Source organism: Xenopus laevis, chromosome 8L (assembly GCF_017654675.1).
Source record: "Xenopus laevis strain J_2021 chromosome 8L, Xenopus_laevis_v10.1, whole genome shotgun sequence".
Classification (NCBI taxonomy): domain Eukaryota; kingdom Metazoa; phylum Chordata; class Amphibia; order Anura; family Pipidae; genus Xenopus; species Xenopus laevis.
The window spans coordinates 16,006,399-16,023,181 of record NC_054385.1 but is presented as its reverse complement, the minus strand read 5'-3'; the positions used below and the strand labels follow the sequence as shown (position 1 = coordinate 16,023,181).

General features: G+C 39.2%; 2 protein-coding genes across 4 annotated transcripts in view; one reads left to right on the top strand and one right to left on the bottom strand.

Annotated features, from left to right (window-relative positions):
* The window catches only part of LOC121396884 (zinc finger and BTB domain-containing protein 6-like), a 133,765-nt gene that overhangs the window by 88,515 nt on the left and 28,467 nt on the right, over positions 1–16,783 (top strand). The gene's annotated exons all lie outside the window — the stretch shown is intronic.
* The window catches only part of rabgap1.L (RAB GTPase activating protein 1 L homeolog), a 113,696-nt gene that overhangs the window by 79,549 nt on the left and 17,364 nt on the right, over positions 1–16,783 (bottom strand). For both annotated transcript variants that reach the window (XM_041572475.1, XM_041572476.1), the window contains 6 exons: positions 16,584–16,758; positions 16,281–16,438; positions 15,039–15,149; positions 13,704–13,770; positions 8,534–8,636; positions 7,898–8,067 (listed from right to left, as the gene is read on the bottom strand). In XM_041572475.1, coding sequence (XP_041428409.1) covers positions 7,898–8,067; positions 8,534–8,636; positions 13,704–13,770; positions 15,039–15,149; positions 16,281–16,438; positions 16,584–16,758 — 784 coding nt within the window. The remainder of the gene's footprint in view (positions 1–7,897; positions 8,068–8,533; positions 8,637–13,703; positions 13,771–15,038; positions 15,150–16,280; positions 16,439–16,583; positions 16,759–16,783) is intronic.

Below are 16,783 nucleotides of genomic sequence, written 5' to 3'. Positions count from 1 at the left end.
ACATTTAATACAAACATATACTTACAGGCACACATATATACTTTTATGTGTATCAAGGGGGTTTCACACATTCATAATGAACACATGCATATGAATGCATGGAGACGTAGGGCAGGATTTTCAGAAATTTATTGAAGATTGGAGTAGAAAAACAAGGTCTTAAAAGGAACAGCAACACTGTTTTAAAGTAATGAAAATATTATGTACTGTTGCCCTGAACTGGTAAAACCGATTGGTTTGTTTCAGAAACTCTACTATAGTTCATAAACAAACTGCTGTGTAGCAATCGTGGAAATTAAAAAAGGCTTTATGGCACAGGTTGAATAGAGGATAACAGATAACACCATTATTTCCTACAGAGCTTATCTGCTATCTACTGTGTTACCTGAGCGGTTTCTCCCTTAAAGGCCTGTCCCCATTGCTACACAGCAGCTTATTTATATAAACAAAAGTAGTAGTCTGAAGCAAACACAGCAGTTTTCCGAAGTCGCCCGAAATTGCTTCACGAGGAAACTTCGAGCAACTTCAGAAAACAAATAGCTCTGAGTGCTATCCTGCCGGCAATTTATATTTTAGCCGACGGGAAGGCAGTTCCGGGAGATTAGTCGCACCCAAGAAGAGGAGATGTAGGGGGGGTGAATTATCTCCCTGATATCTGCCTATGTGTCCTGATCTTAAAAAGTAGGGAACTACTGGATAATATTGAAGGTATCTCATAGTACAAGTTGCCATCTTGGAGCCAGGAAGGAATTTTTTGCCTTCTGAGGCAAATTGGAGATGTTTTTTTTTTACTTGTGCGCAACTTAGTATCTAAGTGAATTTGCGCAGCCCTGGCGAATCTACGCCTGACTAAGTGCGGCGAAGCCAACATTGGCGCAACTTCGAATGTAAGCGACTAATCGCCTCTTCTGCAGGGCGACAATCTCCCCAAACTGCCTTCCGCCTGCTATCAGCGCTTCGAATTCCGAAGTCACCCGAAAAGAGGCAACTTTGGGCAACTTCAGAAATCGTTACGGCGAGCATTGAAAATTTTCAGCTATTTTTTGAGGAAGTCCAATTTACTCTATTGCAATTCGCCTGGTGTGAGGTGGTGAAGGCAAGTCTGGGGCAAGAGGTAACGTTCAGTAAAATCCTCATCTTATTGAATTTGCGTAGTTACGTCCCTTCACCAGAGCACACATTTGCCAGGCATTGGGGAGCAAAGTGCCGCTAGAGTCTATCTCCTTCACTAGCAAAGTTACACCAGTGACTGTTGGTAAATCGGCGTAGTACCGAAATGAGGTCACGCTGGCAAATTTTCTAGGGATGCACCGAATCCAGGATTCAGTTCGGGTTTCGACCAGGATTCGGCCTTTTGCCTTTGCCAGGCCGAACCAAATCCTAATTTGCATATACATATTAGGGGTGGGGAGGTAAATTGTGTGACTTTTTGTCACAAAACAAGGAAGTAAAAAATGTTTTCCCCTTCCCACCCCTAATTTGCAAATGCAAATTTGGATTTGGTTCAGTATTCGGCCGAATCTTTCGCCAAGGATTCGGGGGTCTGGCTGAATCCAAAAAAAGTGGATTCAGTGCATCCCTCGAATTTTCACCTGCGTTCTTTAGTAAATTTGCCCCATAGAGTGTAACAGCCTTATGATTTGCATTTGCATGGACTCAGCTATTTGTTTAATCTCTTGGGAAGTGTTAACATACTAGGGATGCACCGAATCCAGGATTCAGCCAGGATTCGGCCTTTTTCAGCAGGATTTGGATTCGGCCGAATCCTTCTGCCTTCTGAACCGAATCCTAGTTTTCATATGCAAATTATGGGCGGGGAGGGAAATCTCGTGACTTTTTGTTGCAAAACAAGGAAGTAAAACATGTTTTCCCCTTCCCACCACTAATTTGCATATGCAAATTAGGGTTTAATTCGCTTCTGGATTCGGCCGAATCTTTTGCAAAGGATTCGTGGGTTCGGCTGAATCCAAAATAGTGGATTCGGTGCATCCCTCTACCATACAAATAACTAACTCATGCCTCATAGAAGTGCTGCCATTTAGGATTATTTGCTAGATAAAAATTGTGAGTTTGGACAATTGATGTAATTGTGGTGAAGGAATGGATCATTAAAAAAATGCCACAAATATTTATATTTCTCTCTTAATATGCAAAAGGACAATGGTTTCTTATTATTTACATTGAGCTCATAAAACATACTCATCGTGTGATATTTATGCAAGCTTGTTGTGGGGGGGGGGTTCCTAAATTGTATGATTGTTTAAAGGGAAGGTGATCTTGAATGCACTTTATGAATAAAGTAGTTTTAATGTTATCCTCCAGAGTGCGGTGAAATAGGTACTAGTTTGGCCTGGTTTTTTTTTTTTTTCTTTTAGTTTTTTTAATATGTACACATATCCATATTTTCACTGTGTATAAAGATAAAGTAATTGAACGAAAAAATGAACAGGTTTGCCATTTGCTTGGAAAATGAAAAGTTAAGTACATCTTTGGTTCCAGTGCCCAGTACTGCCCAGTTGATAGTAGCGCCTCAAGCAGACATTTTATATACAGTTTCCCACCTTCTTACAACAGCTGGGTATATGTTTTTCTTATCCTTTCATTTTTTCAACTGAGCAATGTTTGAGGGGCTTCTTGTATTTACAGCCAATTTCAAACCAGCCACAGTATCTCAATTGGATTTAGATAGTAACTTTGACTTGGCTATTCCAGAAACCCATTTTTCTCTCTTTTTTTCTGACAATTCTAAAGGCATTTACTGTAATATTTAGGGACTGTCACATTGCAAGGTCCTCTTTCTGGTACAATAATGAATTCATACTGGATTTTATGATAATGAGCTGCCCAGACCCTACTGAAACGCCAAACCACATTTCCACTACCAGCCAAAAATGTCTTATTGCAACCATTTGGCCAGTTAACTATATTTGCTTTGTCTATTCAAAGCATATTGTTCCATAAGTCCTAGATTTCATGGGTAAAGTTTAGTCTTGCCACCAAAGTTATCCTCTTTGAACAGTTCCAATGTAACTCTTGTGCAGCCTCTAATAGTACACGCATGCATTTTAAAGGAACAGTAACACCAAAAAATTTAAGTAAAGTAAAGAACATATAATGTCCTGTTGTACTGCATTGGTAAAACTGGTGGGGTTACTTCAGCACCACTACCATAGTTTATATAAAGAAGCAGTTGTGCAGCCATTCAAAGCTGAAAAAAGGAGAAACGGCACAGGATACTCAGCAGACGCCAGATAAGCTCTGTAGTATACAATGGGGTACTATATAGTGTATCCGTTATCTACTGTGTATCCTGTGCTTGAATTGCTGCCCCCATGGCTACACAGCAGCTGGTTTATATAAACTACAGCAGAGTTTCTGAAGTAAACACGCATCAGCGATTAGCTTTTTAAAGCCCGTTGCAAGTAGAACAATGAATGCAGCAATCTGATTGGTTGCCATGGGTTACTGCCCATGGGCAAATTTGCCCAGTGTTGATAAATGACCCCCATTGTTCCTTAAAGATCAGTAGTGGCAAAAGCTACATTTAATTAGGGATGTAGCGAACTGCCGTTTATGTGTTCGCGAACGCCGTTCGCGAACACCGGCAAAAAATGCGAACAGTTCGCGAACTGTTTGCGAACTTCGAACATCGGAAAATCGTTTGATTCGAACGATCGAAGGATTTTAATCGTTCGATCGAAGGATTTTCGTTCGAATCGAACGATCGAAGCCATTCGATCGAATGATTTCATTCAATCCAATGGCTTCGATCGTTCGATTCGAACGAAAATCCTTCGATTTTAGCGATCGAAGGAATCGAATGGTCGAATGGTCTTTGACGCGAACGCCTATTGCGAACGTCGCGCGACGTTCGCGAACATTCGGCGGACGCGAACAGTCGAAGTTCGCGCGAACATTTAATCCCGGTGATGAATTAATGGGGTCCTTATGAACTTCTTAGGGACTGGTTAAACTTGCTGAGATGGCCTGCCCGGGGCAAGATGGGAGTTATCCGAAATATCCACTTGTAGATGATCTTCCAGACTGGAATGATTTATCTTCAATTCTTTGGTGACCTGTTTAATTCCTTTACTAGATTTATAGGCATCTACAACCTTCTTTTTAAAGGCCTCATTGAGCTCCTACAGTGTAGGAATGTGATAGCACAGGCTTCAATAAAATATCAAATCAATGTCTGAAGTTTAAATAGACAAACCTCTTCAAGACTTTCTCTACCAATCTTCTTATCTAGTTTCTCCTGATCTGGTGCAACTAATTTTTTCATTATTGTGAAAAGAACGATCAAATATTTTATAAAAATGCCATGAGCTTGAAGGGAGAGAAATATGATAAAATAGTAACAAACTCATTGTATTTTCCGAGTGAATTACAGAAATTCAACCTTAAAAAGCCGTACAGTAATATGAATGGATTTCCTTTCTGGAATTTGTTTTCTTAGTAAAAATAAAGGTTCTACCATATGAAAGCATTGGTTTAGTAAAAACGGAACATCCATTCTCTTATAGTATCTTGCCTAAATAAGCAACCCCTGATAACTAGCCTTCAACAGTTTCATCCCTCAATTTTAATATAGGTGGATTTTTTAATGAAGGTTTGGGAAGGCTAAGCCTCCTCAAATCAACAGGGTAAAAAATTGTTTTATGCTCTGAATGAGAAAGACATTCTCAACATAGTAACTTGGAAAAGATGGAAAGAGTCAAATTGAAATTAAATCAGAGGGTAACTTGATTGACAGCTAGAAAGCACAGAAAATACAAGTATGCTTCTACTTCCTTTCTCAAAAGTCTGTGCAAGGTAGAAATTGTTATACAGCACAAGGAAGAGGGTGGGATCAGCACTGGGGTCATTTGTCATGACTGTCAGGGAGAAGCTCTCTAGGCGTGGGAAACCACAGTAGTAATTATGTGCAACTTGTAAATCAATGAATAAGGTTGTGTCTGGTATGACTTATCGGCAACGTTCTTGCTGGTAGATTTAGTAATAGCTGGTCCTCCAGCCTTCTCCTACTTCACTGCCAGCCAGCCCCATTTTCCCATTCTAATTCCTAGGCATTTACCAAATCTCCTCCAGATTAAACCTTTGAGGGAATTACCCTGCCCCCTTGACATCCTAGCCCCTGCCCCTTGGTGATACGGTTCTGTCCATTTATGTCACAGACCAGCCCCTCACAAGCTTGCCCTCTACCTTGCTGGTATAATCAGCCAGAAAAGGTATCAACTCTAGGGGGCAGATACTTCGACTAGGGAATAGTCCAACTTCAATTTGAATTTGAAAAAACTTAGAAAATTCGAAGGTCGAATTTTTTTGAAGTCTCTTTAAAACTTAGACTTCGACCATTCGCCGCCTAAAAGCTGCCGAAGTGCTGTTTTAGCCTATTGGGGACCTCCTAGAACCAGTATGGAGGCAATTGGGGCAGATGGGGAGATTGCAGGTCGAAGTAAAAAAAACTTTGAATTGAAGTAGCGCTACTTCGAAACGTACGATTCGAAGTAGGCCCACTTCGACCTCAAAAAACTTCTACCACCATTCCATTGGTCTTTTTGAATTTGAAGGTTTATTTAACTTCGACCTTTGATAAATATGTTCCTCACAAACACTTGTTTGTCTATGTGAATCTGAGCCTCATGCATATTGCTGTAGCAGACTCTACAATAGTAGTAAATAAGTAGTCAAATGAATGCAATTTTGACTCCTAAGGGAGTAATACAAAAGGTGCACACCTACACCTGGACTCTCCAAAATCTTAAATACAGTGCTTCGGAGTATAGGGGGACTTCACTCCTACAATGATCATACAAAGCCACTACAGCCCATTTATAATAATGCCAAAAGGGGATAACTGTCTGTTTACGAAGTGCCAAGCCACAAAATTACAACATTTCGGGGAGGTGCCCTTACGTCAGGTGATGGCACTAAGTAACACAAGGGTTATCCCCTTTTGGCATTATTATACGTGTGCTGGAGTGGCTTCGTACTCTCCTAGGGGGAACCTATAAAAGTGATTGGATACTTGCGGATATATTGGGAGCATTATATATGTATTTGGTAGGGATGCACCAAATCCACTATTTTGGATTCGGCCGAACCCCTGAATCCTTCACGAAAGATTTGGTCGAATACCGAACCGAATCCAAATCCTGATTTGCATATGCAAATTAGGGGTGGGAAGGGAAAAACTTTTTTTACTTCCTTATTTTGTGACAAAAAGTCGCGTGATTTCCCTCCCCACCCCTAATTTGCATATGCAAATCAGGATTCGGTTCGGCCGGGAAGAGAGATTCAGCTAAATCTGAATCCTGCTGAAAAAGGCCGAATCCCGAACCTGCATCTCTAGTATTTGGTACTTTGCTTAGCCGCACAGTGACGTTCCAAACCCAGACTCATAGAGTGGGCCATTTCCTAGTAAGGAAAAAAGGACTGGGTAATTTCCAAGAATTAAATAACCTATATCATCATAAAGAAAAAGTATACTGGCATACTTCCTGCACTCTCTTATTTTAGTTCCTTTAATTTCTTTCTATCATTTTTTGGATTGGGTGGCACAGTCTCTTCTGGGCATCTTGAGTTTAGCATCATTTTAGATTCTGGATAAAACCAATCTGCCCTGTTTTGTTTACTCTAATTGTTATTTTTTTACCCAGCACCCGGGAAATAATCCTCAATCTGCTATGTAATATTTAGATTGTTGTACAGATATGGGACTGGTTATCCAGAAAACGCGGGACCTGGTGGTTTTCATATAACAGATCTTTCTGTAATTTGGATCTTTATACCTTAAGTCTACTAGAAAATAATTTAAACATTAAACACACTTAAGAGGCTGGTTTTGCTTCCAATAAGGATTAATTTTATCTTAGCTGAAACAAGGAACAGATATAGGATCCCTTATCCGGAAACCCGATATCCAGAAAGCTCCAAATTAGACTCCATTTTATCCAAATAATCCAAATTTTAAAAAATGATTTCCTTTTTCTCTGTAATAATAAAACAGTAGCTTGTACTTGATTCCAACTAAGATACAATTGATCCTTATTGGAATCAAAACCAGCCTATTGGGTTTATTTAATATTTAAATGAATTTCTAGTAGACTTAAGGCATGAAGACCCAAATTACCGAAAGATCCTTTAACCAGAAAACCCCAGGTCCCGAGCATTCTGGATAACAGGTCCCATACCTGTACAAGGTACTGTTTCATTATTACAGAGAATCATTTTAAAAATCTGGATTCAGTGGATAAAATGGAGTCAATGGGAAAAAGCCATCCTGTAATTCGGAGCATTCTAGATAACTGGTTTCCAGATAATGGATCCCACGACTAAACTGGCTCTTAGGTTACCCCCAAGGAACTAGACTTGCCACATTTATTCATATTTGACTATTCCCGAACTGAATCCTGTATTCGGTGCATCCCTACTGTAACACAAATTACACTTTCACAAATCATCCAGAAGGTCATACAGGTTTAGTAATAAATAGGGATGCACCGAATCCACTATTTTGGATTCGGCCGAACCTCCAAATCCTTCTCTATAGATTCGGCCTAATACCGAACCGAATCCTAATTTGCATATGGAAATTAGAGGTGGGAGGGGGAAAACATTTTTTACTTCCTTGTTTTGTGACAGTCACGAGATTTTCCTCCCCAACTCTAATTTGCATATGCAAATTTAGATTCAGGTTTGGTTCGTCCGGGCCGAATCTGAATCCTGCTGAAAAAGGACGAATCCTGGCCGAATCCCGAACCAAATCCTGGATTCGGTGCATCCCTAAAAAGTTTAAAGGTAGTGCTATATAACATTTATATATAATTTAAGCAAACAAGTTATTCTTCCGAGTTATTCCAATCTCCATATTCTAAACGAAAGCCTTTGTTACCTGCTTCAGTTTTAGAAAGAAATTTTCTGTGGAACTCCTTTTGCTAAAAGGCCAAAACAGGCGTTCATTGACTGCACAGACTCGAATCTTGGTCTCTAAGAGGAAACGTACGGGCTCCTGAACTTCTGTAATCACTAGATCTACAGCGGTGGTCATGAAAAGAACTTTGTCTGCAGGGGGAAAAAAGCAAAATATTATTTGAAGTTACTTTAATGATATCTGGATGGTTCCAGTGAAAGGAAATGATATATTAATAGTAAAATCACAAAGAAAATGGTGCACTTCCTTTACATGCAGTAGAAATCCATAAAGACACAAGCAACAACACATCCATAAATAGACATAGATATGAAGGCCTTGAGTTTCAATAATTGTTCATTATTAATGCAGTATAATAAAAATAAATTATTGTGTGCTACGAGATTCTTTTCCTAGATGTCTGTATTGGATGCGACTGTTTTGATAATAAAAAGGGCAATCTTCAACTAAAGTAAAACTTAAAAACTGCTAATTACCATCCAGGTTCACTTAAGAGCAATATAACTGAATAAATCAGATGGTTGTTATTTAAATAAATTGCGGCTTTAATATTTTCTACAGGAGGCAATATAGACTGGAAATATTACTAGCTAATACCTTTTGGAGTTTCTTCATTCACAGCCTGAAAATGCGGGGATTTTGTATTCCAACTCCCAGTGATAATGTATGATTTTCCATCAGAACTTTTGCCCATGGATTCCTGAAAATAAAGGCAACATAAACCAGAATTCATTAATCGCTATCTCCAAAACTGGCTTAGACTCCAAACTGTTCTAAATTGCTACATTAGTGGATACATTTGTTATCTTTAACCCTGCGGAGCAGAATCCCTGAATTTCATTTAAGGCAGCTAGGGACGAGCAAAATACTGCTGTGTTATTTGATACAGTAGTTAGTAACACAGATGCTGCTGAGTAATGTATCAACTAATATAGCAAAGATTCAGAATATGCACCTGGATCACCAAGCTGCCCAACTAGGGTTGCCACCCGGCCGGTATTTTACCGGCATAATGTAGCTGCCAGTAATTTGTAATACCCTTAAGAAAAGTCCTTGCCCTCAGGTGGAAACTTACTTACTTTTTTCCCCCTGATCTTGCCCTCACGCGATATGGCCCCGCCTCTTTTGTGTTGCGGCTCTGCCCCTTTTTGCGTCACAGACTGCCCCTTTATTTCTCCCCCCCCCCCGCTGGCTAGTAAATTTTTAGGTGGCAACCCTATGCCCAACCCACCAGAGAGATGAACATTAAACTTTAAATATCAATTTTGAAAAACTGTAAAAAATAACATGGAAAGCAATTAAACAAAGTATTTATTTCTGGTGCACAATCTGAAAACGACTGAACCGAATACGTGTTTGGAAGGTGAACAATCCCGGCTACCGCAGTTGCTCTCCTGATAACTTTATGGCACCGTTTCAACTTTTTCTCAGCAGTTTAGGATTAATTCTGGCATTCAGCTTATGGCCAAATAACTGGTTCTAAACTAGTACTGAAATTTAGTGTAATGTGATTTACTGTAGGAGGAAATTTCAAAGAGTTGAAGGGGATTAGAATGGTGGACCACACTTTTTTGTTTCCAATACAAGTTAAAGGGATACTGTCATGGGAAAACATGTTTTTTTTTCAAAATGCTCCAGCAGAATTCTGCACTGAAATCCATTTTTCAAAAGAGCAAAAGATTTTTTTATACTCGGTTTTGAAATCTGACATGGGGCTAGACATATTGTCAGTTTCCCAGCTGCCCCCAGTCATGTGACTTGTGCTCTGATAAACTTCAGTCACTCTTTACTGCTGTACTGCAAGTTGGAGTGATATCACCCCCTCCCTTTTCCCCCCAGCAGCCAAACAAAAGAACAATGGGAAGGTAACCAGATAGCAGCTCCCTAACACAAGACAACCGCTCCCTGGTAAATCTAAGAACAACACTCAATAGTAAACGCCAAGTCCCACTGAGACTGATTCAATTAGTAGGAGAAATAACAGCCTGCCAGAAAGTAGTTCCATCCTAAAGTGCAGGCACAAGTCACATGACTGGGGCAGCTGGGAAACTTACAATATGTCTAGCCCCATGTCAGATTTAAAAACTGAATATAAAAAAAATCTGTTTGCTCTTTTGAGAATTGGATTTCAATGCAGAAGTCTGCTGGAGTATCACTATTAACTGATGTGTTTTGAAAAACATGTTTTGCCATGACAGTATAACTTTAAGAATCTATGCTGAATGGTGTTGAAATTTTGATTCAATGTTTGAGTTACAATTCTGACATGTCTGCGTATATAGTAAAAGCAAACATACACAGGCCTCTCGATTTGGCCAAGCAGATCTGAATGGAAATAGGAGAGAGGTGCACCTCCTGACTATGCATACAACTATGGAACTTGGGCTAGAAGAAATGGGTTGTACTAGAGATACAGAGAGTATTATTAGATGGTATGTAATAGTATAGATGTATATTATAGGTCAGTGTTGGATTCAGTAACGTCATCTCTTTTATAGGTCTGCTATTCCTGGGGTTTCAGTTAAATAAGAGGGGTTCCTAGACAAAGTTTGTAGGAAAGTCTGGGTCCAAATCTAAGATGTTTCTGGGAGTTCATCACATCATGGGGAACATGCTAATGTATATTTATCCCAGCTTCTGTGTGCATGTGTTTCCTTTTAATACAGCCCTATGAATAGTTTGTGGAAAGCTTTCTTTCCTTGCAGATATACCTTAAACGCTATTGGAGACTTCTGTTCTGTGGCATTGCTCCAGGCAGAAATAATTTAAGTTTTAGGAATGAAGTTTTAATGCATCAGTTAGTCAATAAGTTATAAGAGAAACCCTTCAATCAGTATATACTATATACTAGGTGAGTTTTGTGGTGTTTATGCAAATGGCCTGTAGATGTCACTGTGCTCATATTTATACTGTGCATACTTCCTGGTAGCTTGAAAGTGAAAGTTACTGTTGTGTAATGCCTGCATGACTCTGCCAATAAAGCACTGTTATACTCTACTCATCCTCGGCTACCCAAAACATAACAAATGGCGACAAGGATGGCTCTTCTACCTCTGCAGCAGCCTGCACCTTTTCTTCCAAACCCTGGTGAGCCTACAATACCTTTTACTGCTTGGATCCGTATGTTTGAAAATTACATTATTGCTGCTGACCAAGGGGAGATTTCTGCTGCTAGAAAGCTTTACTTATTCACTGCCTGGGAGCAGAGGGACAGCGTATATTCTGTACATTTCCATTACCTGATGATACTTATGAAGCTGCTCTTACTGCTATAAAGAACTTTTTTGTGCCAAGAGTAAATGTGTTTGCTGTAAGATATAAATTCCGCCAACGTGGACAACGGAATGGCGAATCCACAGAACAATTTGTAGCAGCTTTGAGAGAGCTGGTTGTTAACTGTGACTTTGGGAATCTAACAGATGAAATGCTTAGAGACCAAATAGTGGACAAAACAAACTCACCTCTCATTGAGAGAGACTTCTCCTAGAGCAGGATTTAACCCTTGCAAAGGCTATTACAGTTGCTAGCCAAATTGAAACAGCAGTGGCAGAGGCTAAAACTCTCAGTCAGAGAACTGCTGGGAATGTACAGACTGTGAATTCAACACTGTGGCCTAATAATACACAGTCACAGGCAATATACAGTGCTAAGGAAAGGGATTCACCTACACTGCAAAACCATACAGCAAATACAAATAGAAAACACTGCTTTCACTGTGTGTTCAACACAACACACTGCAAATTATCTTACATGTCCTGCAAAAGCTTTACGGTGCTGCAACTGCACCAAAGTAGGACATTTTGCGAAGATCTGCTGTAGTTCTGCTAAAGATGTTCATGAAGTCACTACTACAAATGTCACAGTATTAAGTGTGGATAAAGCTGGTACATTTATTCCAGACAAGTTTATATGCACTGTCAGTGTCAGTACTGCTTCTGCTGACAAGGGACACTCCATTAACCTGATGCTTGATACAGGTTCAGACGTTTCTATACTACCAAAGGATATTTTCTTGAAATACTTTGCAAAAGATCTGCTTGTTCCACCTATCCTGAAACTGGTCAGTTACTTAAAGGATCCAATCCCTGTGCTTGGTTGCTTGCCAGTGACTACAATTTGAATCAAATACTGCAAAATGTGACTTTTACATTGTGAATAAGGTTGCTGCTATACTTGGAAAGGATCTCTTTGCTGTATTAAACCTACAATTAGTTGATGGTCTCATTACTACAGCACCAGTGCCTGCCCCACAGCCAGTGTCTAAAATATCACCACAAAGCAACACTTCACTGGGTTGTGCAAAGAACCTTGTACACAAAGTTAAGTTGAGACCAGATGTAAAACCAGTACCATTTCCTGATTCAGCATGGAAAAAAACTTGCTATTGATATAGTCGGCCCTTTTACAGATGCTCCTGTAGACTGTAGATTTGCTATAACCTTGAAGGACTATTATAGTAAATGGCCTGAAATTGCATTTGTTTCTCATATAACATCAGCTACAGTAATAACATTTCTGACTACAGTCTTCAGCAGAGAAGGTAATCCAAAGGAGTTAATATCAGACAACGGACCACAGTTTGTCTCATATGAGTTTGAATCCTTTCTGAGAAAGAGGAATTTTGTGCATCGGAAATCTTCAGTGTATTACCCACAAGCAAATGGAGAAATCGAGCCATTCAACAGAAGTCTGAAAGAAGCACTACAGACAGCAAATCTTACTGGGAAATCTTGGAAAGTATTTACAACAGAGTTTCTACATAACTACAGAGCAACGTGCCATGCAACAACCCAATCATCTCCAGCTGAATTATTACATGGCATATTTTGTGGCAAACTTCCACAAAATACTGTGCCTACAAAATCATCTACTGCTGACATTGTGAAACTTCACCAAGCCAAATGCAAGACTTATACTGATAGAAAACGTGGTGCAAGAGAAGTACACTTTCAACCTGGATCTTTAGTCAGAATTAAGAAACCAGGAATACTGAAACAAGGACAATCTAAATTTACTACACCACTTGAAGTGAGACGCCAGCGAGGACCATACACATATGAACTGTCTGATGGACGCATATGGAATGCAAGTCGTCTTGCTCCTGTTAGATATGACTTTGGAGAAGCTCCATCTGATGAAGGACATTTTCCTACTCCTGATGTCAACTGCAATATGCCTGAAGAAAGTGAACCTATAAGGCGTACTGAGAGAATCAGAAAACTACCTGCATGGACCCAGGACTATGTGATGTGAATAATGTATACTATTGCTTTAAGATGCATCGTTGTTTATTACATTTGCCCAATTGCTTTCCTATTATAGGGGGAATATGTGGTGTTTATGCGAATGGCCTGTAGATGTCACTGTGCTCATACTTATACTGTGCATACTTCCTGGTAGCTTAAAAGTGAAAGTTACTGTTGTGTAATGGCTGCATGACTCTGCTAATAAAGCACTGTTGTACTCTACTCATCCTCGGCTACCCAAAACATAACAAGTTTAGTATATTAGCCTAAACGACCCACGCAATGACACAATTGAACGCAAAATGCTAGTCCATATATGTGCAAGGTCACGAAGAGCATAGAACATCATGTAGCACTGCTGAACTTGTGTATCTGTGGAAAAGTAAACTTGGTCCATTGTAAGCTATTATGCTTGGCACATATATTATAATCTATTTAAGGTTAAATTCATGTATGATAAACCCACTGTGAGACAGATAAAGAAAAGTATAGCCTTGCAGTAAAAATAATTTGTTTCTTACCAGTTCTAATAGGTGCATATCACTATTCCGCACATCTTTCCCAGGACTGAGAAGCAGCCCAAAACACCTGCAGACATAACATGCATAGAACAGATGACACTGGGAGCAGCAGATCAACCAAACAAGCTCCTATTGATAAACTAAGAATAATATCTAAGCAAACATTACTGCATTGAACAAACAAAAGCCAATCAAAATTGTTTTATACCATTTGGATGTGAATTTGCCTGCTATTACTTTACAATTTAGACGTGAATGTGTTATGGGTATATTGTCTCAGTTCTTTCCTACAGGAAAATAAGAAAACAAACGGGAAATGTAAAGCAAAACAGTTTGTTTTTTCCAATTATAAAAATGGGAATTGCTTGGCTTATAGTATATGGTATCGGCCTTGTGTGCACCATGATGCATGTGCATGGCCTAACTTTTCAGCCAGTCTTCATTATTTAAGTTAAATTGATTGCCCTGTTTTTTTCCAGCTTTCAAATAGGAGTCACTGATCTACCAGGCAGCTGTTATCTTGTGTTAGGGAGCTGTTATCTGGTTACCTTCCCATTGTTCATTTGTTTGGCTGCTGGGGGGAAAAGGGGAGGGGGTGATATCACTCTAACTTGCAGTACAGCAGTAAAGAGTGATTGAAGTTTATCAGAGCAGAAGTCACATGACTTGGGGCAGCTGGGAAATTGACAATATGTCTAGCCCCATGTCAGATTTCAAAATTGAATATAAAAAAATCTGTTTGCTCTTTTGAGAAATGGATTTCAGTGCAGAATTCTGCTGGAGCAGCACTATTAACGGATTCATTTTGAAAAAACATTTTTTTCCCATGACAGTATCCCTTTAAGTTCAATAAAAAGGTAGATGTAGATATGACCCAATCAATGTCATGACTGATAAAGGGACAGGAAACCCACCAAAAACATTACATCGATGTGATTTAAATAACTGGTGTTCACAGGGTTTTAACAGATTGTAAATAATGGGCTTGATATTCCAATGAGGGGGACTAGCAGGTGGTGATTTAAAAAGAAAATGCAAGTAATTCTTATAGCATACAACCGATGACCTGACATACAGACAGATTTAAACAAAATTAAGTATGGTAGGTGACCAGGGAAGACTGTAAACATGTCATGAATTGTCATTTATGAATGCTGGATGATGAGCTACAAAAACTATATAGGAAGTTCAATACCACAGTTATTGCTGATATGGGAAATTAAACAATGGGACAAAAAAGCTATTGATGCAGTTTATTCGATTCTTATTTTAATTTTAACATAACCTTAGCATTTGCTGAATGCCATGTATGAACAATAATAATTACGGACTTACCTTTCAATGGCTAGCTCTTTGTTGGAAGTCTGCTGAACATAAATGACAATCTTCTTGTCTACCCCCTGGCGAAGTCTGAAGCACTGTCTGTCTTTTTCTTTAGGGACCGCACTGAGTGAAACAATAAAGGAGGAATAAGAATGCAGACATTAGGGAGCAGATTTATCAAGGGTCAAATAGTAAATTTTCGAGTTTTCAAAAGTTTTTCACACATTCAAATTTTAATCCCCCTATTCGAATGTAAATTCGAATGTGAGATTTTCAACACCTCGACCATGGAAAACAGTCAACTCCTAATTCGAACATTCAAATTTTAATCCTCCTATTCAAATGTAAATTCGAATGAGAGAGTTACAACACCTCGACCATGGAAAACAGGCAGGTCCGGGCGTGGGACATGCAGCCAGGGGCCCCCGCCGTACGCGCGAGCTGCCTGGGGGACCCTGAGGGGTGCAGGCCCTGGCCCAATCGCACCCCCTGCTCCCCCGGTAGTTAACGCCACTGAACTACCAGGGGGACTACTAAAACCTGCCGAATTCATGTACAAGTCTATGGCAGAGGTCCGTTGAGATGTTAATAGCCTTAATAACATTCAAGTTTTTTTTTTCAGGAGAAAAACTAAATTCTTACGAATCGAATACTATTCATATTTTCAGATCAGAACCATCTGACTGAATATTCTTAAATAACCTCCAAGTCCAATTGTGAGTATATTCTAATTGAAAAAAATTATGAATAAATTCGAAATTCGACCTTTGATAAATGAGCCTCTAGATGTGAGAGCATGTAAAGAGAGGACAAGCATAAATCTTCTAAAAAGTTTGCTGGAAAGATGGATGTGTCATTAAAAAGGAAGAAATAGGTTAAAGGCGCTAGTAAAAAAAAAAAATACATACAGGCTGGTATTCATTGGAGAGAGTTCAAATATGAGAAATAATTATATTCAACAGGGAAATGTAAGGAAAAAATAAAAAAACAGCCTCAGGAAATTATCTTGAAAGTAGAGAGTAGGAATGCTATTGCAAAATATCATTGTTCAAAAAAATGAAATTATTTATGTAATTTTTCACAAAGTGCTTTAATTCATTTTCATTGATTTTTTCAAATCTATCTATATCCCAAAATACATTTCCACTGACTTATTGTGATTTTTTTTTGGAGTGGGAAAATGTGGTCTTGCATACATTTTATGGTGGCAGTTTTGGATGACTTAATAAAAGTGCCCCTAAGCAATGTATTCACCTGAAATAGCCTTTGCCATCATCCTCCTTAATCTCAAGGGATACAGAGAAAGTAAAAATGTCACTGTCTGACATTTGTGGTGGTGTAGAAGCTGAGAGTGGTGTCTGTTTGGCTGAACGACGGAAAGCTGTTGCAAAACTGTAAAGTATCCTGCTCACCTAGATAAAAGCAGACCTCATATTATTGCCCTGTTGCAGACGAAGGACAATAAACCCACTTTTATTCACATAAATCTCTTATTACTTAGAAATTAGATTGTAAGACTGTCTAATTCACAATGCAACTTCCCTACAAGCGACTTACAGCCTCCTGTATCTCACAACGGAACACGTGGATTCTAAAGAGCTCCGCATTGTAATGACTTTCAGTGAATGCAAAACAGTCGCTTTCTGTAGTTCCATCATGTCCTCGAACACAAAACAAAATCTTGTAGATTGGGTACATTGCGATTTCAGTGTTTGTCTGAGGGTCGAGAAGTCTGTTAGCGTGTAAAAGAAAAAAAC